Source organism: Parus major, chromosome 6, assembly GCF_001522545.3.
Source record: "Parus major isolate Abel chromosome 6, Parus_major1.1, whole genome shotgun sequence".
Classification (NCBI taxonomy): Eukaryota; Metazoa; Chordata; class Aves; order Passeriformes; family Paridae; genus Parus; species Parus major.
In genome coordinates, this window is record NC_031775.1 from 31,984,801 (window position 1) to 32,012,494 (window position 27,694).

Sequence of the window (27,694 nt, forward strand, 5' to 3'; positions counted from 1 at the left end):
CCCAGTGCCAGAGGGCAGGGCTGGGTGGGATTTTGGGCAGGGATTGTTCCTGGCAGGGTGGGCAGGGGCTGGGATGGAATTCCCAGAGCAGCTGGGGCTGCCCCTGGATCCCTGGCAGTGCCCAAGGCCAGGCTGGACATTGGGGCTGGAGCAGCTGGGACAGGGGAAAGTGTCCCTGCCGTGGCACTGGATGAATTTTAAGGTCCCTTCCATCCCAAACCATTCCATGATTTTTTGAAGTGACAGCCTAATATTGGCTAAAAAACCCCAACCTTCAGAGATGTTTCTCTCAAGGTCTTCTGTTCTGTAACCTAGATAAACACAATGCTCTTTTTTTGCCCTCTAAGCATTCAAACACCACCAAAAAGCCCCAAAGAGGAGATGAGTTCCCCCCTTTCAGAGTGTCACAGGTGTGAGTGCAGGAGGGATGCAGCCAGCCCTGTCCCAGGAGCTCAGGGCAGGATTACCTGACTGCTCAATCACTGCTGCTCACTTCGGCTGCCAGAGGAAAAGCTGCTTATGGCAAGATTGTACTTCAAGACTTATCAAGATATTTCACATGAGAACTGGGAGTTCTGTTGATAAGCCCTGTCTCACAGTCATATCCCTCAAAGAACAAAATAATCTGTTTGCTGTCTGGGCTTTCCATGCAGCCTCAGAAGTCCCTTCTCTCTCTTCCTCCCCTCAGGCACCCCTGTAATCCAGAAATGCAATATTTGACCCAGGCAGCAGATTTTTAAAGCCTTCTGAAGGGCTGCTGATTTACAGGGATGTGCTGGAAACTGCTGTGCACCTTCAGAGGGGAATTGTTACCTGGCTAGAGACTAAGGGTATCAAGTAAAATTAAATCCAGCACCTGAGAACCAACAGGATGCTTGCCTTGATTACAAAGAGATTATTTAGTGATTGGGAGGAGCTGTGAACTGAGCACAACCCAGCTCTCATTCCTCTGGAATGTTTTCACACATTGGTGGGACAGCAGAGATCCTGAGTTTTCACTAATTCTAAGCAAAGTTGTCGTGCTGGAGCTTGGGCAGAACAACCATCCCAAAGAGCAGCTTTGTTTTATCTCAGAAGAAAAATACCGATTTTTTCCCTGCCTCTTTCTGGTTTTCCCTTCAAAATCTTTACATGTATTTTGTTTTTTCATTGGGTATTAGTTTGTTCAGGTTCACCTCTCAGCTGTGTCATGGGAGGTGTCACATTGCAGTTTTTGGGGATCTGAGTCTCCTCAAAGTGGATTTTTACAAAGATCCCACAACGATCCCGGTGCAGCTCAGCTCCTGCTCTGAGCCCAGGGCAATACAGGAAAATAGAATGAACAACTCTTGGCACTGAGAAGACCTGAAAATACCCCTCATTTGTTTGATCAGTGGAGGAGGAGAAGAAAAATCATCAGTTGTAAATAATACCATGAAAGACCTCAAACATTCAAAAATCACATGGGGGGTTTGGCACTGCTCACCTGGCAGAAGTTCCCTCCTGTTCCTGCTGTAGTTGGTGGGGTTTATGGTCAGTTCTCCTCTTGTCTCTCCATGTCTCTTCAAAAATTAAATTTGAGAATAGGGATGAAGCTAAAAAACAATTAAACATGAATCTAAAGGAGTGTCTTATCCAAATCACACAATTTCTATTTAAAGCCGTTTCCAGCTCCTGCTCTGGAGCTTTAAAACAGCAAAGACTCAAAGCAGACTTTCACACAGGACGTGTTTTACAACTCCCAACTCTATGTATAAATAAAACTGGCTTTAAAAAACGGCCTTGGGTTTATTCCCTGCTTAAAATGTGACTAAGAAATACAAAAGTGAGCACTTGCACTCAGTGGTTGGAAGTGGGAGAATCCCGGGGTCCAGTGGGATTTGTCAGCTCCTGGCAATCCCAAAGTGCTTCCAGCTGGAGCACAGTGTGCTGACCCATTTTAGCACAGATTCATTAATAATCCAAATAATTAATAGCCCTCATATCATGCTTGGAAGGGAAGCAATTCATCATTGTCTGAAGGATGGAAATTCCTCTTGGAAATTTGCAGTCAGCCTTGGAGGTGCTGCTACCGCCCAGCCCAAAATACACAACTCAGTCCCTAAAAAAGTCCTGGTGCTGGGAGAGCTGGGCTCTGCTCTGGGCTCTGTCACTGAAGTTCTTTGTGGCCCTGGGCAAATTGTCACTTTCCCTTTTCCCTGTCTGTAAAATGGGATGAACAAACTCGTGGATTTGTTCCCAAGTGGGATTCAGGCTTGGGGAAGTGGCTCAGGGGCTGCTGTTGCAGGTGCTGCTTTGAGCATCTTCCCATCAAATGAGCTGATGCAGAGTGGAAACAACAACAAAAAATAGCAATAATTTGGGATATTGCTGCTGGATATTGCTGCTAATGGTGGGGTTTAGGATAATGTCACTGCAAATTGTCTGAAATATGAATATTTCAGTATTTCACAGCAAAGACTGTGGCCTGTACCTGCATGGACCCCATGGCATGGGAATTGCTTTTCCAGTGTTAAAACGAGTCCTTTGGGAATTTATGATTTGGTTTTGCTGTTGTAACATGATGGTTTGAGATAGTCTTAAAATCTGCCAGCGTGATTTTGCCTAGGTGTGATCTTAATGATTTTTTTCATTTGTAATATAAAATAAATCATAAAATACTTTAGCTAAGAGTGCTCCACCTCTGGAAGTGCTGCCTCATCCCTGGAAGTGTCCAAGGGCAGGTTGGAGCACCTTGGGAATAGTGGAAGTTGTCCCTGCCCATGGCAAGGGGTGGGACTGGAGTTTCCAGGTGCCACAGCATGGAGAGTGGCAGTGCTGAATGAGAAACCCATTTTTTATATGAAATTCAGGAGTTTGTGCAGCCAGAAACCAATAAATTTACTGCAGAGCAGGGAAACCTGCAGCTCCGCTTCTCCAGCAGCTCTGCAGTAATTTTTATTATAAGACAATTATGATTGTTGTGACCTTCTGCCCCCTGCTTCTCCCTCTAATGAGTTTTCCTGGATTAGCAAAGCCTCATTAACTCAACTGAGACTTTGGGAAATATGTAAATAAAAATTAGTTGTTTTGAAAACACTGTTTTATTGATCTGAGCAACATTTTTCTTTAGGTTTGTGCTGGAGCCCCTCCTGCCAAAAAAGATGCATTCTAGGTCACAAGATAAATTGGACAAGGATGACCTAGATAAAGATAAAAAGGAGAAGAAGAAGGAGAAGAGGAACAGCAAGCATCAAGAGATATTTGATAAAGAATTTAAATCTACTGATATTTCTCTGCAGCAGGCTGAAGCAGTGATCCTTTCAGAAACGGTAACTTTATTAGCAAGGAAAGCTTTATCTAATTCTGAGCCTGTTCTCTCTCTTTGGAAATCAAAATGTTGATTTTTACCGTTTATTTCCTTTGTAGGCCAGCAGTAACTCTGAGGGGATATACCACAGTGTTAATATACATGCTAATGAATCAAAAATACAGATTGGATTTACAGTGGGGAAAAGATCCTCTGCAAATCTTCACCCAAAGCTCTGTGTGACTATTTGATAAGGGAGCAGATGGCACAGCATAGCCAAAATAAATGCTGCCATCCCAGCAGCCTTTGGAATTGCTGGTTCCCAGTAGATTGGGATGGATTTGCCCATATTGCAGCTGCAGGACAGTGTTTGGTGGGATATTCCAAGGTCATTCCATCGGCGCTTTGCGTGTCCTTGAAGGGCTGTTGGGAGCAGAAAATCCTGAGTGGTTTCTGTGTGTAAGGATATTAAAACCAGGGCATATCTCCTTTAAACCCTCTCTTCTTGGCTTACATTTAATTCACTGGAACTATCCTCAAGGCTTAGGTAACCCGAGAAGTTGGAGCTGGGAAATTGAAAGCAGGGATGTCTAAAGCTGGAGCAGGGAGAGCGTGAACTGACTGTGACCTCCAAATCTCTGCCTGGACACCTGTTTGGAGGCCAAGAGTTGAAAATTGCCTCCCAGAAATAAATGGAATGTTCTTTTCAAGATCTGTACAAGTACTTCTAGAGACAGCTTTGCACTCAACAGTCTCGTTGGTGCTGTGTCATTGATATTGGATTTTGAAATGATTTTTCTCTCACCTGTGATGACTGGATCCTTTAATTCTTTCTGTTTGGTATTTATAGGAAGATATTACTTAAATGTTCAGCCACACTTCCTTTGTTTTCTGGATTTTGCCCTCCTTTTCCACCCAGAGTTGAGTTAATCTCTCCCATGTGTCTTGGGACATCCTGAAAAATCAGAGTTCTTGTGTTTGATGTGCCCAGTCAGAAACTCCAGTTAAATCCCATCTGGGGCTCTCAGGCCCAGATGAAACCCCTTTGAAACCAATGAGTTTTTCCATTGACTCCAGTAAACTTTGCATGAGCTTTGATTTGATTAAATGGAGGTTCCTGCTGCCAGAGCCAGTCAGGTCAGCATCATTTTGCACAGATTTCCACATCTCATGATTTTGCTGCCATGCATTTCGCATTGCACCTTGCAGCAGTTGTGTTTTGACTTCTTGAGGGCTGGGATCACCATGGCAGGACTTCCACTGGCATCTCCCAAATCCCAGATGGACCAGCAGGGCTCGTGGGGTGTCACAGAAGAAGAAAATTGTATTTCAGGGCAGCTGAGCCAGTTGGAGCAGGTGGGAGGCATCCAAGGATGCTGAGGAGCCGGCTCATGTCACTGCGAGGTCACTGTCAGCTCTCAGAGGTCCTGCACATTGGAAAAGCTTAGTTTTAACTGGAAAAATGCAAATTCCAGCTGAGAAGGAGGGCAAGATAAACCTCTCAGGGCATATTCCCATTTAGCATCCAAGGAGCAAAAATCAGCAAAGCCCAACATGGTTGGACTCCAGCTTTCCCAGTCTTCCCAGTCAGGAGCTTTCAGTGGCTGGCTGGTGTGAGCAATATTCCCCTGGTTGTGGAGAGGGAGGGAAATTAAATGTCAGAAGTGGTTACTTAGAGTTACTTTGAGCTTCTTCAAGTCCACAGATCAATAGTATGAAAAGGAGTTTGCTGTTGAGAGAAAAACTCTCCCTTTTCAGCCTCTGCAGAAGCCTTGATGAGCTCCAAGCTGACCGAGTCGATTTGGAACATTTGGTGTGAGTGGGGTTCATTTTTAGGTGAAGCAGAAGAAACTCTTTTGAGATCAGTTTACACGAGTGCTTGCCCAATTCCCACTGCTGTCTTCTGGAATTTTGAACAGATAATATCAAGGAGGAGTTTAAAGATAAAATTGGTCTTATAATTTTTGTGTGCTGGAGGCATCCCCTGTTAATGATAGGAAGGGAAATTTGGTAGGAATTCAGCTTTTCCACTGTTCAGCCTTTGTGTACAAGTTCCCTTTTTAAGCTGAAATTACTCCCAAAGCTCTTCACCACTGTGCTGTATGAAGAAAAAGATATTTTGCTTTTTCCTGCATGAAGAACTTGGAAGAAGAAAGTTTGCTGGATTAAAGATGGAGAGGGAAAAAAGATTTTTTTTTTAAAAAAAAGTACAGATTTGACTAGAAATGGAAATTAAACTGTAAAAAGTTTCTAAAGTGACACTTTAGTAATTAATACTTCTAGTTACTAATTTTTTTATTAAAGATACTGGATTCTTTCTGCTGAGAATTTTACAGCTCATTGTGCTGTCACTCATTCAATTAAAACCTTTCAGTTATTTGGTGAATTTTTTAACAGATTCTTAGTTCTGACTTCTGAAATATTTGGAGATTTTACAGCAGAAGACAAATTTCCAGAGAGTATCAAGTGGGAGAAATGCCAGTGGCCATCCCCATGTCTGCAGAGCTCCTGCTGCTCTTCCCAACAATGATGTTGTCCAAAGAAATGGGATCTTCTTTTTTCCAATCAAATGAATCACCATGGAAGAACATGGGGAAATTCTAAAACTGCAGAATTATTTCACAGAGCTTTTAGATTTGCATGGAAAAGGAGCATTCAGAGGCTGTTTAATTGCATGGTTTAAATACTCTTCCCCAAATTTCACTGCACTCACCATGAATTTATTGACTGCTCAAACCCCAGGCCTTAATTACATAAAACAACAAAGATAAATGAAGCACTTGAGTATGTGAAGATGATCAGGAATATCTTCATCGTTTCCTAGAGATTTATTATCTCCTTTTAAGTATGACATCAACTTCTTTGCCATGAATTGTCCTTGTTAGTGCTTTGATCCCAGGAGCTGAGAGCACAGCCAGCTCTGAGGCCAGGAATTAACAGAGCACTGGGAGGCTGCTGCTGGAAATCAGAGCAGGCTGAGCTTTATTGATCTGCTGGTGCCTAACATCACTCACCATTGATCTGCCCTTCGTTACACCAGGGAAAATTAGCCATGGCTTCATTATGGATCGCTGGCCTCCCAAGAGCTGATATTCCTCAGCAGGTCTGGGATTTGTGAGGAGCTTTAGAGGAGGCCCAAGATTGTCAGGCACAGGAGAAGTTCACCTTAATTTCAGGAATTTCAGCTGGGGTAACTTGGGGATCTGCCTCCAGCTGGTTTTTCTCTTGATGCTGGCGTGTTTCCCTCACCAATTAACGTGTTTCCCTTCGTTCCTTTTTTATAATTATCTGCCCCTGAAAAAGTGATTGCTTTGCTTGTCCATTTTACTATAAATGTGCCTTAAAGGGTGTGGAAAGCAGAAACCTTTGGAGTCTCCAGGATTTCATTTTTAGCATCAAAAAATTTCATAGAGGTCACCCTGAGGTCTTCATGAGCTTTCCAAAACAAAAGGTCCATGCTTTTTTGGTCATTCATTTGTTGTAAAAGGTCTCACAGGCACAACCTTTGATGAAAAACCTTTTAGGGTTTGTTTTCTGAAAAGAAAATTTCAGATTTCTCCTTCCCAATGTACTTCATAAAAACCCAAACATTGGGAAATGACAAAATCCTTTGAAAAAGCCTGGATTGCTGCTGGCACTTTGTGTTTTGTCCCAGTGCAGCACCTTGGAGTAATTCCCCTTTTAACTCCAGGCTGCTGCTCCATTTTCTGGGATCTGTTTGAAATAAAAGCTTCATTTTTTTTCACTGTGATTTCTGTTACTGTGGGGGTGGTGAATGGGGAAATAAGTAGAGCTAAGAATTAAACTCAGTAAAAAGAATTGCCTTAACTAAAGCTTGAGTTGCCCATCAGATTACAAATATCTTTTGAGGCTTCCTGATGGAAAATTTGAATGGATTATGAAGCAGCCAGAGGGAAACAAAAAAAAAAAGGAGATGTTTCAGTGAATTAAATATAAGCACAGTCAGGAGCCACCAAGAAAGGGTTTCTGGACAGGTGATGTCTTCCTCAGAAGAGAGTTGAACCTGCAAATGGTTAAAGAGAGAAATTTTCACAGGAAAGTAGATCTGAGTGAGAAAAAATAAAGATTTGGAGTGCTGTGTACTGTGGTGGGAGGCTGTAAAGTTCCTCAGGTGTTACTGAACAGGTGTTTGGGGAATTATCTCAGCAAACCAGAGCGGGCTGCGAGGAGCTGGGATTCCTTGGGAGAAGGGAAGATCCTGGAGCTGGGAGTCAGCAATGTTGGCTGTCAGCACTGGTGTGTTGGGTGTCACACCATGGCAGTTGCAGCTCTGACAGCCCTTTCTGGTCCCTCCTTGCCCTGGTTGTGTCCCCCAGATCAGCCCCCTGAGGCCGCAGAGACCCAAGAGCCAGGTGCTGAGTGCCATGTCCAGCGAGCGGCGATTCTCCGTGTCCCCAGCACCGCCCAGCTCCCAGCTCACCCCTCCTCCCATCACCCCTCGGACCAAGCTGGCCTTCAGCATCCAGCCCAGTAAGTCTTTCCTGTCAAACAAATCCCTTTTCTAGCCTGGAAATGTGTTTTCCTAAGCATTTCTTCACCCCCTGCTCTGAGTTTCGCCATCGCCGGGGTATTTCTTGCAGCAGGTATTACTCAACCTCTTACCTTTGCCAGCAAAAATTAATTCAGTAGTTTACAAAAGCAAGGAAAATCATTGCACTGAAACAGTTTCTTTTCAAGTAATCATTAACAATTAATTAGGTGTAGAGTAACAGTCAAAAATTCATGTTGTACTTGATCCCATATTGAGTGTTTTGGAGCATAAAGGCTTAAAAAGCGATATTTTTTGTAATTGTACGTTAAAAAGCTTCTCTTTGATATGTTATGAGTACAAGCCAGGAGGGAAAATAAAGGTCAGGCTTTTTGAAGTAGTTTTTGTTTGACATTGACATCTATCACTCAGCTTTTCTGTAAAATATCATCTGTTTGCTTCAATCTGCAGCAAGTTCTGTTGCAGAGCTGGGTGGGATCCAACACCTATTTCTTTCCCAGTGCACTTTCCCAAAACCTGTTATTCAGAGTTTGCAGCTGACAGAGTGTGAAAAAAAAGCAAAAGTAAAAAAAATATCTTTTTGATACATGTACCCAAATCCTACTCCAGTGGTCAAGAGTTCAGTGTTAGTAAGGAGGAGAAGAGATGATCAGTCTTCAAAAAAAAACCTTGTTCCATCAAGGTCACTGCTTTATTTACTGGTTTTGGTATTTTAAAATTTTTTCTCTCAAACAGTCAGGCAGCCAAAGCAAATATTTCGATTACAATGAACTCGTAACTCTCACCTTTCTTTACACTTTTATAGCCAAAAAATACCAGTATGCTAAAAACTGGGAATACAGAGAACTAGAGGATATATACTCCTGCAAAAGATATTTTAATTGGATTTTTCATTCATATGGACATTTTATTAACATTTAATTTGATCTCTCTTTTAAAAAAATACCTGAAGTTACTAAGTATTTCTGAGAATATTTTTGTGCTAGGGGTTGGTGGGTGTTACATAAAATAGGATCAGCTTATTGCACTGGTCCAGGATCATTTCAGGAATTCCAGGGATAGAATTTTTTAGGAATTCCAAGGATAAAGAAGTTCCTCCAGAGCCCAAATTGGTTAAAAGCAGTTAATGGGTTGCTAAGCAATCCTGGCAGCAAAATGTGATCATTAGGATAAGATGGAAAAAGGATCCCTTAACTCATCCTTCACCAGCTCCATGATCTTCATGGACAGTGGCACATGTCCAGAGAGGAATAAATATTCAGAGCACATTCATCTGATGAACCACCTTGAATCATGAATTTCACTGAATAATGGGAGCACACTGGGAATTTGGGGTAATTATTTGTACAGTGACCATCTCAGGGGGGTTTAGTTCAGCTGAGGAAACGAAGAGATCTGCAGCAAATTCAGATTTCCTTGGGACAGCACTGAGAATTCCTGAAGCTTTTGTTCAATACCTGTTTCTGCTGCAGGGTAGGTATTCCCTGGATTTCACTGAACTCTGGGAAAGATCAGAGACTTGGGCAAATTGCTGTTTTTCAGGACAGAATTTCTCGTTGCACTGAAGAGTTGCCGGATAAACGCAAACGCGTTGCTCGTGGATTTTTTATCAGCTCTTCCCGTGGGTGGAAGTGCTCTGCCCACGTTTGCAGGGATTTATTGCTGCCTCCATCAGGATGAGGTTGGGAAGGTGCCATGGACAGGCTGCAGGAAATTCCAGCAGGAGCTGGGGGGTGTCGGGGAAGGGGGAGAAGCAGAGCAGGGCACAACTGCATGGACAGCTGGGTTCCATCCAGGTTCTTCAAGCAGAGTTGTCTCCACACCTTTCCTCTCCAGCTCTGCTGGAAACATTCCTCAGATGTTTCCTGAAAACCTGCCTTTCCACGGATCTTCCAAGGATTTGTTAAAAGAAACAAAGGGTTTGGGTTATTCCTGACAAAATGGGTCTCACCATCCTCATGGGAGTACCTTGGCTTAGGTGAAGTCAGAAGTTTTATCATGGAAGAAGTTAAATCTTGTTAGTTGAAAAAATATCATATAGAATGCAAATCTGAAGTGTTCAGGGCAGTTAAATTTACTTTATTTTTGGGAATTATGTATTATTCCACTCAGTTTCCCAGGGAATGACTACAAAGAGGCATAAAAACATGGGTTGTTTCTAGTAAATATGGAAAGGTTTCTCTTTCCAAAGCAGGATTCAAGGTTTTGCTAAAGCCCTAACTAAACACACAAAAGAAAATTCCATTTCCCAAACATTTCCCTCTATTATCCTAAACTGCATGGAAAAACCAACCAAAAAAATGCCCAGATAGAAATAGATTTAGCTAAGATACAGATGTTTAGTAGTGGGGGAGATGTGAAGGACCTGTAAGGAATTGTTTTGTGACATTAAAGATCTCACATTCCTGAGTTGTTCAGAATGGTGAATTCATCCAGAATGTCCAGGGAAGTTCATTCCCAGCATCAGTCTTTAGTTACAAATGCACAGAGTGGATTTCCAGCTGCAGTTTGATGCCATGAGCTGGGCAGAAGGAGAGATACAGAAAGGAAACTCTCAGGAATGTCTGGGGAATGGAAAACTCCTCTCTGTAGGAAGGGAAGGGTAAAAAACAGGAGCAATGGGAAAAGCAAGGAGAAATTCAGGTCCTGGTGGACAAACATTTTTCAGCCTAATGGAGAGGAAGCCTCTGAAAATGTGGAGTCCCAGGATGGAAAATAACCTTTATTCAGTGTAGTCAAGAGTTCATGTGGAAGGATGAGGAGTAAAATTACAGTTTTCAGTGACAAATCAATAGAAGCACCTTAGAGTTAAATCGTGTTGTGAGAAGCCATTTTAGAGAACAATAAAATCACACTTTTAATAAAATACTGATATGAGCTTTGCAATAAAAACATCTGCATAAACAAGTTCTCTCTTGTTTCACAAATCACCCCAGTAAAATAAAATAGAAGTCACCTTTTTCCTTTTCCCAAATAAAATCCCCTCATTTCTAAAAAAATCATTTTGGTTTCTTATCTCATAGAGATCTCAGTGGATTTTATTAAAATAGCTGAATTAAAATGACTGAATTACCCTGAAATACACCGTGGGGGATTTCTCCCCAAAAACCTATGTATCACTCAGGCCTTAATAAACTTTATTGTCCCTCAGGCTATTTGCCTCTCCAGCACATACCTGGGAGGATTTATCTGCTAAGAAAAGGGAATTTTCTACCCAGCAAACAGGAATAATAAATGTTTGGTACTTTCTCGTGCGTGATTTTATTTACTCAACAACTAATGGCTGCTCATTTGTTATAGTTACCTGGAGCCTGAAAGTTTTGGAGAGAGATGTACTTAATTCCAGGCTTTCATTTGTGCATTTTATTAACAGGGAACTTTTATTTTACTGGGAGAAAGTCAATAAAAGGAAGCCAGATTATATTTTCTTCATGCACTTTGCAAAAACTTTTATTGTGCTTCAATGTACAAGGCGAGCTTGAAGGTGGGAAAATGATATTTTCTAAGCTGTGAATATTTTGGTGGGAAATAAGAAACAAAAATTATGTTTTATTAAAAAGAGGGGGTTGTTCAAGTATTTTGAGGGCATTTGAAAGGGAGTCCAAGGCCAGGCTGGGCAGGGCTTGGAGCAGCCTGGGATAGTGGAAGGTGTCCCTGCCCATGGACTGGATGATCCATGAGGAGCCTTCCAACCCAGACCATTGTGGAACTGGTGGATTGAGCTGCTGGCAGAGCTGACCCACCTTGGTTTTTGCAGATCTGGAGCTGAATGGGATGTCCAGCTCCGACAGCCCCGACGTTCCCCCTCCTCTGCCCCTCAAAGGAAGCACGGCCGACTACGGGAACCTCATGGAGAGCCAGGATTTGATCAGCCCCACCACGTCCCCCCCTGCCCACCAACGGGTGAGTCCCCAGGGAATGATCCTGTTTGTTCCCTGAGCCATCCCAGGGGAGCTGGGATCCTGTTCCTGCTCCCACAGCAGGTCCAGAGGGCTCCACGGCGCGAGGGAGCGGCGGCGCGGCCGCGGATCCGCCTGAAGGAAAGTTGGATTCAGGCTGGGGAATTGCAAGCCAGACATTGTCAGGTTTGTTGGGCAGGGAGCTTTAACCAACAGGAGCAGCAAATTGGATTTAAAGCCTTTCAGTCTTGTGTCATGAGAGGAAATAAAACATGAACCTGCCACCTTCCCTTCCTGGAGCTCCGCTCTGCCAGCGTTCAGTCACCACTCATTTATTTCCTTGAGGCAAACTCGTGTCCCCTTTGAGGCAGGGAGCTCAGAAACTCTTCATCCCCAACAGGGTTTGCAGCTTTCTGAGGAAAATTCGCTTTTTCAGCTTTGTTTCCTGTAGCTGGAAGCTTTTAAAAATAACTTGGTCTTTTTCTTTAAAGCAGCACATTTGAGAAATGCCTTTTATTTTCTTAATGGGAAAAAAAATACATAAAAAGGGGTGTGGAGGGTTGATCCTGGCTGGTGCCCACCAGAGATGCTCCATCACTCCCCTCCTCAGCTGGGCAGGGAGAGAAAATATAGTGAAAGTCTCATGGGTTGAGATAAGGACAGGGAAGGATCACTCCCACCTTGCCCTCAAAACAGGCTTGACTTTGGGAAATTAATTGAATTTATTACCAATCAAATCAAGAGTAGGGCAGTGAGACCCCACGAGGTCACAAGTTTTCTTTGACTTTGAAATGTCCAATTTTGACATTGTTCTGTGGAAAACTTCCCAGCAGAACTGAGCCCTTTTTGTTTGCAGAGGTGTCATCCAGGATTCCTGTGAAGTTCAGCATCCCAGTGAAATTCTCCTGGGTTGTTTGCTTTCCAGCAAATTTGGTGGTGACAGAAAGCATTTCTAATCTCACCAGAGGAAGAGTCAGGCAGGAGTTTGGTTTGACTCTGGGGATAGTTGTGTTTAACAGAGATTGTCCCAGTACACAACTCCAGCTTTTCCATGGTTGAATTTGTGCTTTTGTTGTTGCAGGAATTGACTTTTTTTGAACTGTTTTACCATGTCAGGCTGAATGGCAAAAAAACCCCAAACAACAAATATAGAAGTGACTTGAGGAGTGTGGACAGAGATATTCAAAACACCATGAATTTGCATATACTGAAGAATTCTCTATTCCCATCCTCTCTTCCATAGTTGTTCCCCATGGCTGGATCATTTTAGTCAATATTTTCACTTTTCCTCTCATTTCCATCAAACTTTACTGCACTTCTAACCTTATAACCCATTTCCCCAGCTTCTGTCTCAGGGGCCAGCTCTCATTTGTCCTGAATACAGACCTCTAAGTGGAAAATTACAGAATGTACAGCAGGGCTGCCAGGAGCTTTGTCTGAGGAATCCATCTTCAGGAAGAAAGCTGAGAAATTCACATTAGGATTCCCATTTCTTCAACTCCTTCCTGCATAAACTCCAGAGTAGTAAATTTGTTTTGTGTGATGTGCTAGAAGGTTTAGGCTGTGGTACTAGCTCAGGATTGCTAAGATGAGTTCAGTTTTTAGCTAAAAAGTGTTAAACAATGATAAGAAATAAAATCTTGGCAGCCAGGGGGTTTTTTTTCCTCACCAGTGAGGCTTTTAGAAGGGGATTCCACTCTGGGGATCGATGTTTTTAGTTATTTTACATCTCCCAGGTGCCATGGGGCTGTGGTTTTGGAAGCCCAGACCCAGAGATCACTCAGCCTGATTTGCTCTGTACCTCCTGTACCTGCCACAAGCAGCGTTTCCACATCACTAAATGGGAGTTCATAAAAATAGTACCAATATGCTCCCGTGGTTCTTTGCAAAGTTTTATTCAGTTCTTAATATTTTTGCTCTTTTCAGTCTTGATTGCTCAGGCTCCTCTCATATTTTTTTTTTTGCTACACTTTGTAGGAACAGCTGCTGGTTTTTAACATCTGGTGTTGAAGGGCATCAGGATTTAATAGCTGAGAAATGCAATCAGATACAGGCTACATCTTCTTATCTAACAGCCCAAAATTTTCTTCAGCATCTGTGTTTTTTTAAGCTTTCCAAGACCATGGAATGTGGTTTCAAAGCCTGGCAGAAGGATCTAAAGCAGATGTGTCCCAGAGCCACCTGTCCTGTGCAGGGCCAGGAGTGGGACTCGCTGATCCTTACGGGTCCCCTCCACCTCAGCAGATTCTGTGATTCTGTATTAGGTTTAGAATTGATCTGGGAGAAGGTTTCTAATCTTGTAACAATCACTCTGTGCCTTTATTTCATCAGGCTGGTAGGAAGGAAGCTTTTAAAGAACATCAAGAAAATGAGTAGTGCTGGACATGAAAGATCAGATGGGTAAATTCTCATTGCTGCCGTGATTAAATCCCACTCCATGGTTTTAATGACTTACGTTTCGTGGGTCATAGAGCTCCATAATTCATAACTGGATAATTCTCTGCCTGGTAAACTGATCATCTTTTAAATTACACTGCTGTTGTATCAGTGAAGAAAAATCAGTAAAACCTATTAGAGATAAGATTATCTGAGTAGCTTTTAAACTGGAAATATCTCCTCGTGTGAGGAATGATTGTGTTTTTCACTCCAGTTGTCTTGCAGTGGGTTATGAAAGGCAGGAAAAGTGCTGTAGTGAACTCAAAAGGAGGCAGCCAGAGAGGGATCAGATGCTCCAAGTCAAACTGCAGGCAGTAATGTCATTTATGAGACAGCAATCTCAGATATTCAGAGTCCAGTGTTACCTTGGTCTACCTGTACTCTTTAATCCAGGTGATCACCTCATTATCATTTCCTGATTGTCCCTTCCTCCTCGTTAACTTTGAGACCCTTGTAGATATTTTCTTGCTTCTTGTGATTTATTCTGCTAAAAATGTCCTTAATAATATATGGGAACATAAAAAAAAAAAGAAATCTACGACTCCTGCAAGGATTATTATTACATCAAGGGATTCCTTTAGGCACTTATCATTCTTTATGGGTTCATCCTCACCCTTGCATACAAATCAACCTCCTGCTTAGTATTCAGAGCAGGGAGGGAGCTCAAAGAAAATAGACAAAGGAGCACTTGGGTTGCTAATATTGGCTATAACACTTCCTAAGCACGGGATAATGGTTGGGATGGGAACATCTCCATCAATCCAGCACAGGTGGAACGTGGGGATGGCTGAAGCCTGCGAGGAGCAGAACGGTCTTGGCTTGACTCTGTTGTATGGGGATTATTCTGGTTGCTTATTGGGATGTAACAGGGTGATATATTCACATCTAACACGCAGAAGGCACAACCCAGGGGGATTTTTATGTGTTGCAATGCAGGTGCTGCAATGCTGGGAGTTGTCTCTTCTGTCAGCTGCAGTGAGCAAAAACTGACCTTAAAGGCTTCAGGAAATGCGTTGTGCTCATGTGGACAGGGACAAAGAGGCTGGAAATGCAGCTGGAACTATGGAGGAGCAGGGAATTAGGGAGCACAACTTAAAGGGTTGCAATAGCAGCTCCTCTCTGATCTCTGCTGTCGGTGACAGGAACAGCACCCAGGAATGGCTGGAGCTGTGCCAGGGAGGTTTAGTTGGGTATCAGGAAAGGTTCCTCATCCAGAGGGTGCTGGCACTGCCCAGGCTCCCAGGGAATGGGCACCGAGGCTGCCAGAGCTCCAGGAGCCTTTGGACAGTGTGCCCAGGAGAAAAAATGAATTAAAATACGAGGTTTATTTGCCATTTGATCATTATTTTTACCTGCTGGGGATGGGAAACCTTGCAAATCCTTCCGCCTGTGCCAGTCCCTCACTCTGTGGTGGGTTAAGTTGTTGCTGAGCAAAGAGTTTCTGAAAAATTCATTTACTTTTCAATAAATCTCCAAGTCAATGGACTGCCACTGCTTTTTACAGGATTTGGAGGGAGATGTGTGTTCTCCTGCTCTCTGCCCAGTGTCCCTTGGTTTCACTGAGGGAGTGGCCATGTCCACACAGGACCTGGCCGTGGCTTGGGCCATGCTGATGTGCTGGTTTATCTCTCTTACAGGACCTGGGCCTTCAGGGAGGAATACAGGGTCAGTCTGGGGTCTAAAGCTAGTTCTGAGTGTTTTGCTGATCACTCCTGAGGTGTTTGTGCACGGACTGGAACAGGGAAGCAGCGCTGGGGAAATGGAGTTAGCATCCAGTGTGGGAGAAATCCTGATGGTGTCCTCTTGGAGAAATGGGGTTCCTCAGAGGGAAGGTGGCCTGAGCTGTGCTCCAGGAGAGCTGTCACGCTCCAGGAGCCAGGTCCTCCCTGCATGAGGGGTGCAGACCCCTGTCAGGTCCAGCTCTGCTCTCATCCACTGCCATTGTCCCCCGCAGGAGCTTCCCCCCAGGCCTGACAGAAATCATTGGGAAAGTCACAGAATCATCAAACAGTTTGGGTGGGAAGGGACCTTAAATCCCATCCATTCCCAGCCCCTGCCATGGCAGGGACACCTTCCCCTGTCCCAGCTGCTCCAGCCCCAATGTCCAGCCTGGCCTTGGGCACTGCCAGGGATCCAGGGACAGCCCCAGCTGCTCTGGGCACCTGTGCCAGGCCCTGCCCACCCTGCCAGGAACAATCCCTGCCCAAAATCCCATCTAAACCCACCCACTGTCAGCTTAAAGCCATTCCCTGTGTCCTGTCCCTCCATCCCTTGTCCCCAGTCCCTCTCCAGCTTTCCTGGAAGGGGCCCTGAACTCTGAACTCTCCCTGGAGCTTGTCCAGGTGAGCTCCCCCAGGTGTCCCAGCCTGGCTCCAGAGCAGAGGTGTCCCTTGGATCTGGGATACTGACCCAGAGCAATTCCACATTGCCCATTTTGAGCTGTTTTTCCCGTTGGCCTTTGGGGGGCTGAGGGCTGGGAACACACGGAGTGCCCCAGAAAAACCCTTCAAACCCCTCTCCCTGATCCCAGGCCGCTCCAGCAAGGGCAGGGAACGGCTGTGCCACAGAGTCAAATGAAACTCTAATAGATGATGGATGAACCAGGGGCTAAACAGTCATTTCACATCAGTTACCTGCTGGATTTTCCACAGAACTTTGCTCCCTGGGTCAAAGAGCCAATTAGCTTAAACTGTCTGTAATTTGGCTGCCATTAGTGTAGTCGGGCTCTTCTCCCCGCCGGCTCTTCCAGAAGGGGAGACTCACTCTGCCTCAGCCTCCCACTGCAATGTTATTTTCCTATTGCAGATACAAAATAGCCACGTTGTTGTCAGGCATCTCAGCTGAAGGAACAAGTCAGTGAAAGCATTTTCACAGTCCTGGGTGCCTGATGGTCTATTTACATCCCATTTCTGCTGCTCCTGACCTAATTAGATCCCTTAATCCTTCCAACCAAAGTGCTTCTCACTGGATCTCCAGAGCGTGTCCTCTTGATGACCAAGGAATTTCAAAGACAAAGAGTTCCTTGCACAGGAAGGAATCTCGTGCAGTGCCACATGTTTTGAAGAATCAAATTTTGTTTGATTTTTTTTTTTTTTTTGGTAGTTGTTTCTTTTAACAGTATTCTCAGAACGAAAAGCAACTCGTCTCTCATTTTGCTGCTTCAGAGTAGCATAGAAAAAAAAACCAAACCCAATGCATTTTCTCATCTTCTGTAATTGATTTTTACTACATCCCAAACACGCCTGATGTAGTGCAGTTTATATCTCTCCGTAAGAGAACACAGACAAATGTTTTTAAACTCGATTCTTTTCTGTATCGGGGAAGGAAAAAAAACCAAAGAACAGCAAACAAATGGGAGCAATTTCATGTCTGAAGCAGAAGGAACAGATTGTTTCTGTGTTGCAGATGAGCCTTTTACATAAGGTTTCTGCTTCCCCTGAGGTACCCCTGAGTCAAGGATTCTGCCCAAAATAGGTTGGGATGTGAGGCAGCAGCCTCTGTCAGTTTGTCAGGAAGGAAAGGGAAAAGTCAGGTTCACAATTAACCACTGAGATGTAAACACAAACTCGGCAAAGAGAGTCTTAATTAAATACAAAATCAAGGCAAACTCTATTTTTATTGCAAAGTTTCTAAGGGGAAGTGCAGCATAACGAACTTCATAAACCTGATAATGATTTTTGTGTGGAGTGTGGTGTTAAAGGGAGGGAGGAAATGTGGTTGAATTTCTTCTGTCCTGGGATAAAAGGAAGGATGGATCAGCCCTGGGAGTGATGGTTTGGAGATGCCCCAGCTCCATAATGGAATGTTTTGTCTTGCAAAATTCCCAACAACGTCGCCCTGACCAGCATTGCACATCCTACTTAATATATTCATTGGGAGCTTATTATATAAATGAACATGTGCTAAATTTATCCGACTTTCTAATGGAAATTGTAAATTCAATTATAATAATTATCTACCTATCTCTGCTATTTCTTTCTGCCTAATTTGCTTGCAGAATCTGAGCTCGGGTAGGTTTTGAGCTTGTTATTTATAGCATATATATTTAGCTTCTTCTCATTGTATTTGCATTGTCTCTGCTTTTCAGAACCAGGTTTTCAGGGCTGATTTGATTGTTCTCTGATCAATATGAAGGGGCTCATTTGGTTGAGAAATGCCTTTGATCTAATTGAATTGAGAATTATTGCCAATAGAGTGTTATTTAAATTCAAAATGGATTTGCACAAATGATGCTATCAGCAGAGGTTTTTTTTTTTTTCCCTGGTGATGAATATGAAGTTAAAGAGAGCAGAGCAGAGAGGGAAGTTTTATATTTTGTGCTGTGTTTTAGAGGGGCACGTGGTTTATGGAGTTAGAAGGGAATGTCATCTCCATGAGATGTTGGAGACCAGCATTTCCCAGAGCTTTCCCAGAGCCCTTGCCTTGATACAGGACTGTAATTAAGCAAGTTTTCAAAGGTTTTGGAATCTTCAGATCACAATTGACTCCTATCCAGGTACCTTAGCAGGAATTCAGGAGTTAACACCCCAAGTTAAGAATGAGATTTGCTCAGGTACAAGGAATTCTTGGGAGGAATGAGGAAAGGTGTAAAATGGATTGAAAAGTGGTGCTGTCCAGGTAGGATACAGAAAAGAGATTCCAGCAAAAATCCAGCCTGCCTGGCTCAGCCAGTTTGTATTCCTAGCTTTCTCCTTAGTCTGTGATCAGTAAAACTGTCTGGTGAAATCTCAGATTTGTAACTCTGTCCTGCTTGGGAGATTCTGTTTAGTTACCTTTGAGGTTGTTTTTCTTCTACTCTTACTCATCTTTGAAAACTCCCAGCCATGAGATTGCAGGACATCAGGAGCTGCTCTGAGCAGAGGAAGGACTGAGGTGTCCTGGCATCACCCTGAACCTCTCTTCTTTTTGGGACAGCATCCTTGGACAGCTTTGAAAAGGAGCAGTTTTGGTCCTGTGCACTTCCATGGGGATTCAGGTACCAGGATCTTCCTGATCCTGACAAACCATCGGGAATTTATCCAGCACTGGGGCACTGCAGGTGCTTGGGCTGTTCTTGCAGAGGTGACCAAGGAATTTGGCTGTGCCTGTGTGGAGCCAGCAGCTGGTGCTGGGCTGGGTGAGGCAGGACAGGAACAAACAACTGGAAAAGCATCATTGGGCTTGGAGGAAAACAAAAGGCCCTGACTGGAGAGTGGGGGAGAATCTTAGGGAAAAACAAAGCCAGAGCAGCGTTGATGAGCTGTGACACTGCAGCACAGCCTCTGGGAAGCCTGGGCTGCCTGCACAGCCAAAATGCTGGGAAAACCTGGCTGCAAAGTGCAGTGTTCTCCAGCTCTTCCTGCAACACATTTTATCATTTGTATGGTTCAACATTAGGAATAAAAAAAAAAGTGTTAATTTCCATAATGGCTTTTTTGATTTGTCCAATTAGCTGGTGATTCTAAGTGGGGATGCTCTTCTGTTGTGAGATATGTAAAGCGATTTAAAATGCTTATATTTGAACGTTCTGGATTTCTGTTTGGAATATTTTAATTATAACTGTGTGTGTAATAGTAAACTGTGAGTTACTTATCTCTCAAAATGATTTTCAATTGTTCCTGTTTTGGTTTTCTGTTTAAATATTTCTGTTCTAACTGCAAAATCCAAAACATAATGGAAAAGCAATGAAGCCATTGCTTCAGCTTGGTTTTTAAGCTCTGAGTGCCTAGAGGCTGAGGACAATCGATACAGACCAAGAAATCAATATCCTATCATGATACAAAGTGGGGAATTATAAACTTCTCCAGTGCTTTCAAAAGATTTTTCCTGAAATATTGAGCTAATTAATCCTGAACTCTTCAGATTTTTCTATTTTTTTTCACTATCAAAAGTCAAAGTTATATTTAAAAGTAAAGGCTGAGAGCGTTCTGTGTTCACAGCAAATTCTGCAGGGAGAGGTTTTTGTGAGCCACAGGGCTCCAGACTTTCCTGCTGCCTCTTGCACTTAGAGAAGACAGAGAAACGTTCCAGAATTGCATTCATTGCTAACATGATCTGCCCAAATTGGTTTCTTCCAGCACCTGCCTCCTCCTCTCCCCAGCAAGACCCCGCCGCCGCCGCCCCCCAAGACGACGCGGAAGCAAACGTCTGTTGACTCTGGGATTGTCCAGTGAAGAAGGAAGCGGGTTTTTTTCCAAAGATAAAGCTGTAACAATTCATTTCCCTAAGTATTTTATGGTCTATAATGTTTACCTCATTCAGGTGTGCAGTATCTAACATTTAGTGCAATGATAACTCTGTAAGAAATCCGTTTCTCGCCATGTGTCGGACCCAACACTACATCCCCCTGTTTTTGGGGTTATTCCCTCCCATAACTTGAATGAAATCTGGATTTCTACTTGAGACTGGGAGCTCTTTCAACTGTCAGAACCTTCTTCCTAAACCTTCTCCCTGCTTCTGGATAACGCCAGGCACAGAGCTAAACGTGGAGATCACAATGAGAGCTGGAAATTTTGTACCTAAAGATTTTGGGTACTTCTGGAGTTTCAAATGAGCAGAGTTTTTGTACCTAATCTCAGTGTATATAGGAATCAATGACAATATTCTCATGGATTTCAGGGCAAGAGGAGGTTTCCCAGTGAGGTGAAGCTGCTGTAGGATTTCTCTGAATAACAGGGATTGTGGCCCAGGGTTAAAAATCAGACGCCACTGATTTGTGAAATGTGTTACAAATAACCTGATTGCAATGAGCAAAGTGGAGACTTGGGGCTGTCTTGGCCACAGTGACCACGATCAAAAGTTTAAAACCTCTGGTGAGAGGAGGCAAAGTGCCAGCAAAACCTTTCCTCTGACCATGAGACTGCTCAGGGAGTTTGTAAGGTCCCCTGGGAAAATGTTTTTGCAAGTGCTGGGGTCCATCAGTGCTGGTCCCTTTTTAAACATCACCTCCCAAGGGTACAGGAGCAGCAATTCCAAATGTTGGAAGTCAAGCAGGCCAGTCAAGAGCTGAACAGGGATCTCCTCTTGGATATCAGGTGGAAAAGGAAGGTGTGTTCCAGTGGAAGCAAGGTCAGGGGGCATGGGAACAACACAGAGGTGCTTCTCCCCATTAGAGGAAGAAAATTTGTGTGGTCAAAGCTCAGCTGGAGTTGGAGCTGCCAGAACTGTGGGGGACAAGAAAAGAGTTTTTTTCAAATGTATCAATGGCAAAAGTCAGTGTAGAAATACCTTTAGCTCTTTCTAGGATGGGGATGGGCACCTCACAAACAGGGACAGGGACAAGGCAGAGGTGTTGAACACATTTAACACACTTTGTCTCCAACGTGGGTCACAGACCAAGAGGGTCCCAGTGCCCTGACAATGATCAGCTCCCAATCAGCCTGAAACTGCAGATCTGCAGCTGAATCCCTGCAAATCCTGATGGGATTTATCCAAGAATCCTCAAAGAGCTGCTGATGTCATCATGAAGCCCCTCCTGGTGATTTTTGAGCAGTCTGGGGAATCCAGAGGGGTCCCAGCTGACTGGAAGCTGGGGAACGTTGTCCTGATTTTCAAGAAGGGCACGAAGGAGGACCCTGGGAACTACAGGCCCTGTAAAATCATGGAAAAGGATGTTCTGGGAGGTTCTGGAAAACACCTGGAGGACAATGCAGTCATGGGTCACAGCCAGCACGGCTCCGTGAGGGGAAAGTCCTGCCCGTGGAACCTGATTTCCTTCTACAGCAGGGTGAGCCAGCTGGCTGATCCAGGAAAGCCAGGAGATGGAATCTTTTTGGACTTCTGCAAAGCTTTTGATGCTGTCTCCCACTGGAACCTTCAGGACAAAGTGTCCATCCTACAGCTGGAGAAACACATCATGGGATGGGTGAGCAGCTGGCTCAGGGGTCAGGCACAAAGGGTGACAGTGACGGGGTGACACCAGGCTGGCAGCAGTCACACTACAAATAACACATTAAACTGTCAGAGTGTCCAGAGGAGCCATGAGGATGGGAAGGGCCTTGAGGAGAAGCCGTGTGAGGAGCGGCTGAGGACACTTGGAATGTCCAGCTGGAGGAGAGGACACTGAGGGAACCCTCAGCATCCTCCTGAGGGAAAGGCAGAGGCAGGAACTGAACTCTTCATTGTCATAACCAGGGACAGGAGCAGGGAACGGCTGGGGCTGGGCCAGGGAGGGTTTGGTTGGATTTCAGGATTCTCCCCCAGAGGTGCTGGCACTGCCCAGGCTCTCAGGGAATGGGCACCGAGGCTCCCAGAGCTCCAGGGGTTTGGACACCCAGGGATGGCCAGGTGGGATTGTTGGGGGGGAGCTGGAGTTGATCATCCCTGAGGGTCCCTCCCAGCTCAGGATAATCTGTGATTAATGAGCTTCGTTAAATCAGTCCCTGGGGATCACCCACTGCCACTTTCTTTCAGTTGGATCTTCTGGGTGTCCATGAGGGGGAAAACAAGGAAGCCTTGGAGCTGCCAAGGGCATGGGAGAGAAACCAGTGAGCAGGGAGGAGACTCCTGCTCATTCTGAACCTAAATGTTGAGTACAGAAATGGGAAGAGCTTTTTCCTTTCTTTATTGTGTAATATTTCATGTTGGATTAGGATGAACTGAACAGAATCACTTTGTCCTTGTGCCATCATTCTGTACAGTGTTTGTATATATGATGGTTTTTAGAATGTTTTAATTTTTATGGTGCCTGCTTTTCACGTCATAATGAATTAATGTGCCTGCAAAGAATGCTTTATGTATTCTTAATTTCCTAATTGCTGAAAGTGTAAAGAAAAAACAAAAAGCTTTTGTTTTCCAGATATTAAGCTCTGAGAAATATCAGACTGATGGGATGGGATTTTGGGAGGGAGGAAGGAAACTAACTTTATATTCTAGTGGGTTTTTTTATTGTCATCACACTTTGGTTTGTTTTTTTTTTTATTATCTACATCTTTTTACTCTTACAGTAGATTGTTTTTAAATATACCACTGACTCAAAAAAAATAAACTATTATTTTAAAAGCTTGTCTAAGAAAATTAATACATTCCCTGGGGGTTTTTGATCCTCTCTGCAGAATTTTGGGAGCTACTGCATTGTGTACAGGGCTGCATATACACTTTGTGTTTTTCAGGACAGTTTAGGAGAGGAACTCATGAGAAAACTGAAATCTTTTATTGTGCTGTTATGGTTGTCCCTGCAGGTTGGAGCTAAAACACACATCAGCACTAAGAACATCCATCCCTGTGTGCTGTCCATGCCCAAAATGATGGCTTGGGTATCTCTAAGTGAGTGTTTCAGAAAACAGATGAGTTTTCTCTAACATTTTCCACCTCAGGTACCTGCTACACGACGCAAGGCCCGAGCAGAAGTGACTTTACACAGCAGTAAAACAACACTGTTGTTACAAAGGCAGAAAAATTGCCCTTCTCATAAAAAGTGGCTCCCGTGGTCAATTACATATTCTCCTTTTTTTGCCTCAAACCACGGTGTCACTTTGGATCAAACAAACACACTTTTCCTTGCCATAAAATCAGCTCCCAGAGCATCTCAGGATTTACTGCTGGATCTCATCCTGCAATTCCCTCTTTGTTTTGTTCATATAATCTCTGCTCAAGAGGAGCAGGCAGGGAAGGATTCTTGGCTGCAGTCAATCAGATCTCCGTAGTCAATCAATAATGTATTACAACTTTAATTCTCTAAGTCTTGTATTTAATTGAGAGCTTTAGAGGCTGCTCTTGCTGCTGCCAGGGAGCTCGTGCTGGGATGTTGGGTGAGTTCTCTTCTTTTCTCTTCCATTTGCTTCCTAAAGGATGGGAAGAGCTTTCCCATCCACCTTTCTGTGGATGCCTGTAAATTGTGTTTCTGATAATGTGTTTGTTTTCACACGTCCTTAGCAAATTCCTGTGCTCATGCAAGTGTTATAATTCAGCCCTGCCAGACTCCTCAGACAAGAGCTGCACTTCCAAATGGGTCTCACAGTACAAACTCCAGATCTCATCTGTGTGTGTGTTTTACAAATACACGAGCTGAGCCTGGGAATTGACAATCAGGCTCCCAGATTTGCCACCGCTTTTACAGTGAGACAGGCTGTGTAGAACCCAGGCAGAATGAACCACTGCCCTCCTCAAAGTGGGGTAAAAACACACTTCAGCAAAGCCAGCAGCTAATTCCTTACAGGCAGTGAACAATCCTGGGAAAGTTGTTATTTCTCATGGTTTGCTCTCTTCTTTTCAATCCAGTTGGGAGTCAGGGCATCCCAGTGCCTTGGGAATTCCGTGTCACGTTGTTTGGGACACAGCTGAGCTGATGCAGAAGAGCTCATTCTAAAACAATTCAGAAAAGGAAGTTATTTAACTTGAACCAGTGGTTGGATCTTCTGTCCCTTCCATCTGCCCCATTCCTGTTGGAATTCATCCCTAAATGGCTTCAAGGAGCCTTTTCCTTTCCCCACCCCGTGAGCTGCATGTGGAGAAGGTGAGATTGGGATGACCTGGTTTATTTATCACCTTTTGTGCTCCCAGTGCCTCCACACCCAAAGGTCCCCACTCAGACTTGACTCAGATCAATATTTTTGCTTGCAGAGGTGGCCCATCCATCTTTTCCATGGCAGCTTGGCCAGGGAATTGGCAGGATCCACAGGGGCCAGGTTTTCACCATTTGGGACAAGTCAGGGATTAACTTCCCCCAAGTCCCTCTGCTCACTCTCCTCGGGGCTTTGTGGCACAAATTTCCCTGGAAGAAACAATCCAGAGGTGGCAAATTCCTGGATAGTGGAAAAAAACAATTTCAGTGGCCACTAATTTTCATTTCTTGAACAGCAGTTTGAATTCTCTTAGTGGAAGTTAACTCCCAGTGTCAGGATAAAAGGAGATTCCTTAATTCCATTTCCCTGAGTCTCAGCCTGGGAGTGAGAGTGGATTTTACAGGTGCACAGATCAGTCCCACATGAAACCACCCAAGATTTATTGGACAGGGGTTGTTTGCTTTTTAATCACATTTATTTTCACTGGGAAGCTCAACACAAAGGTCACTCCTTCAGCTGGTTCCTGTAATTGACGTTTATGATTACTGAGATGTTCTCCCATGACAAATTCTGAGGTTTTAAATTAAAAAAAATATTTTTAAATTCTGTTTTGTCTTAAGATAGGCATTTTTCTTTACCTTAGCTATAGTTCTGTGTGACTTTACAGAGGAAAAGGGTGAGAAGTTGGCAGTGAAAATGTATTTATTTATGATTCAGGGATAGAGAGATGCATGTGAGTGCAGGTACAGCTGTGGATTCATGCACACACATCAAACACATCTTTTTGACGTGATAACCTCTCACTTCACTGACTGGTTGAGGTCTCCACCTTCCTGTTTCACGTTAAACATCTTCCCTGTCATATTTGTGGCCTTTTTGGGTTCCACCCCATGGCAGAAGTGTGATGTGGTGTGAAGCCAGGCTGCACAAACCAGGGGAGGTTTTCCAGCTCCCACCCTCCCCTTGCCCTGTGAGGAATCAATAAATTGGAGCAGGTGTGGGATGGAAAACAGAGCAAGCACTTGGAGTGATGCTGAACACTGAAATTCGGGGTTTTCCTCTCCCCTCGGTTTTTAGTGGGAAGTGTGAGGTCCAGTTTCAGTTTCCTCTCATTCTCCTGTTGCATTTTCCATTGCTCTAACCTGAATTTCAGGCTGTTGCCATCTTCTTGGGGATGCAGAAAGGTGGGGATCAGTATAAATATTGGGTATTGTATGGGGTCTCTCCAGCTGTTCTCCAGTGAGGCTATTTATAGGATTTTTAATTTCCCTTGGGTTGTTTTTTTTCATATGTATTCTTCAGACATGAATAATTACTGTAAATTGTGTTTCTCTGTTGAATGACACTTTTATTTTCCATTTCCAGTGTGTGTGGCATTGTATTCAAGCACTTCAAAGGGAAGTGGCTGAATTAAATAACTCATTTCCAGCTAAGGAAGGTGGCTGTGGACTGCAGTGCTGGAGACACGTCCTGACCCCCTTGGGATGATGTTAAGATCCAAATATTGAGAAATTCCTCTGCACAAATTAATCTGCACAGGAGACCATGTGCTGGAGTCAATAGTTCTGATTTTATTTAACAGTGAATGTGAGGTGGAGGAAAGAAATAGAAAAGAGATGAGAGAGTTGAAGCAGAAAATATTTGTCATCGACATTTTAGGGAGTCCTTACAAGGAGAAAGCAAAACCAAAGCCAAATGTGGCACTGGTTCCTATTAAAGCATTTTTGGTGCTTTCTCCTGTTTTTGGCTGCTCTTCCCAGATTTATTCCATTCTCCCATGGCTGTGTTTGCATTTCCTCAGCGCTGCAATCCCAATTTCAAACGAGTTTCCTCTCTCCATCCTCCCCACGAGCGGTGCTGGATCACTGCACTGACAGGGGAAAACACAGAAATTAACTAAAAACCTTCCTGGACTGCAAAAAGAATTCCTTAGCAGGATGTGAAGGAAGCAGTGGGAATGAAGAGGGACGTTCCAGAGCAGAGTGACACAAATTCCACGTGGGATCAGCGCGACTCCACAGGCGCGGAACGGTCGGAGAGGTAAAACAATCCCAGCAGCTCCAGCCTAAGCAAAACATTTCTTAGCTCAGCATGAATTATGCAGCTTAAACCACTTATTAACATCCAATTTAACAGGATGAACATTGGTTTGGGGAGTGTGTGCTTGCAGCAGGAGGGGAAGGCACTGCAGAGGGCAGGAAGTTGGGTTAAGCTGTAATTATTGTTTCTCTGGAAATTAGATGTGTTTGCCTGTGTTTAATTGCATGAGCTCAGAAGCTCACCAAGAAAAAAATCCAAAAGAAATCAACCAATAAATTAAGAAATATTAAAAGTGAAACACCTTTTTTTTCAAAAGATGAGGCACTTATTACCTACTTGTGTTGCAGGAGGCCTGTCCTGAGATATTTTTTACATTTTATTGAGATCTGGTTGTCAATAATACTCTGTTTACTGCCTGTAAACTTCCTTCCATGAGTTTATTACCGTGTACAGTTGGCAAATAGATTTGTTGCTTTTTATCCAAGCAGCCCATTATTGTTGAGTTGCTCCACAGAGGGAAATAATAGAAAAAAATGAATAGAAATAATGGGGTTTTTAAAGAAGTTTGTGTCTTTCCTCACTCTGTGGTCCCTGTGGAGGTGGGCAGAGATCTGTGGAAGTATTTGAGCAGGGAATATAAATCCAAACACAAAAACCCTTGGGAAGAGATGGAGCTCCTCCAGCCCTCCCATCAGAAGCTCCTGGAGATAAATCAGTGTTGGTCTGGTCTCAGCTGCTCCGTGGGCTCTGGGTGGCAGAAAAGTGACTTTGGAAAAGGAAATTCCTTCTCTCTGCTGTGAGGTTTTCTGGGCCGTGGTGGTTGTGGAAGGTCAGGAGCAGAAATCGTGTCCTAGGTTAGGCCTGGTCTCTTAAAGACCTGGAAAATGGGAAATTGGGTTTGGTTTGATGGCAAGAGCGGGGCTGGAGCTCCTGGTCAGAGGGAGAGCTGGGGGGGCTCACCTGGAGAAGCTCCAGGGACACCTCAGAGCCCCTTGCAGGGCCTGAAGGGGCTCCAGGAGAGCTGGAGAGGGACTGGGGACAAGGGATGGAGGGACAGGAC

General features: G+C 44.0%; 1 protein-coding gene across 2 annotated transcripts in view; it reads left to right on the forward strand.

Moving 5' to 3' along the window:
* The window catches only part of DOCK1 (dedicator of cytokinesis 1), a 263,271-nt gene extending 240,176 nt beyond the window's left edge, over nucleotides 1–23,095 (forward strand). For both annotated transcript variants that reach the window (XM_015632986.3, XM_015632987.3), the window contains exons 49-52: nucleotides 3,092–3,290; nucleotides 7,606–7,759; nucleotides 11,536–11,681; nucleotides 20,170–23,095. In XM_015632986.3, coding sequence (XP_015488472.1) covers nucleotides 3,092–3,290; nucleotides 7,606–7,759; nucleotides 11,536–11,681; nucleotides 20,170–20,265 — 595 coding nt within the window. In that variant the 3' untranslated portion in view covers nucleotides 20,266–23,095. The remainder of the gene's footprint in view (nucleotides 1–3,091; nucleotides 3,291–7,605; nucleotides 7,760–11,535; nucleotides 11,682–20,169) is intronic.
* The last annotated feature ends 4,599 nt before the right edge of the window (nucleotides 23,096–27,694 follow it).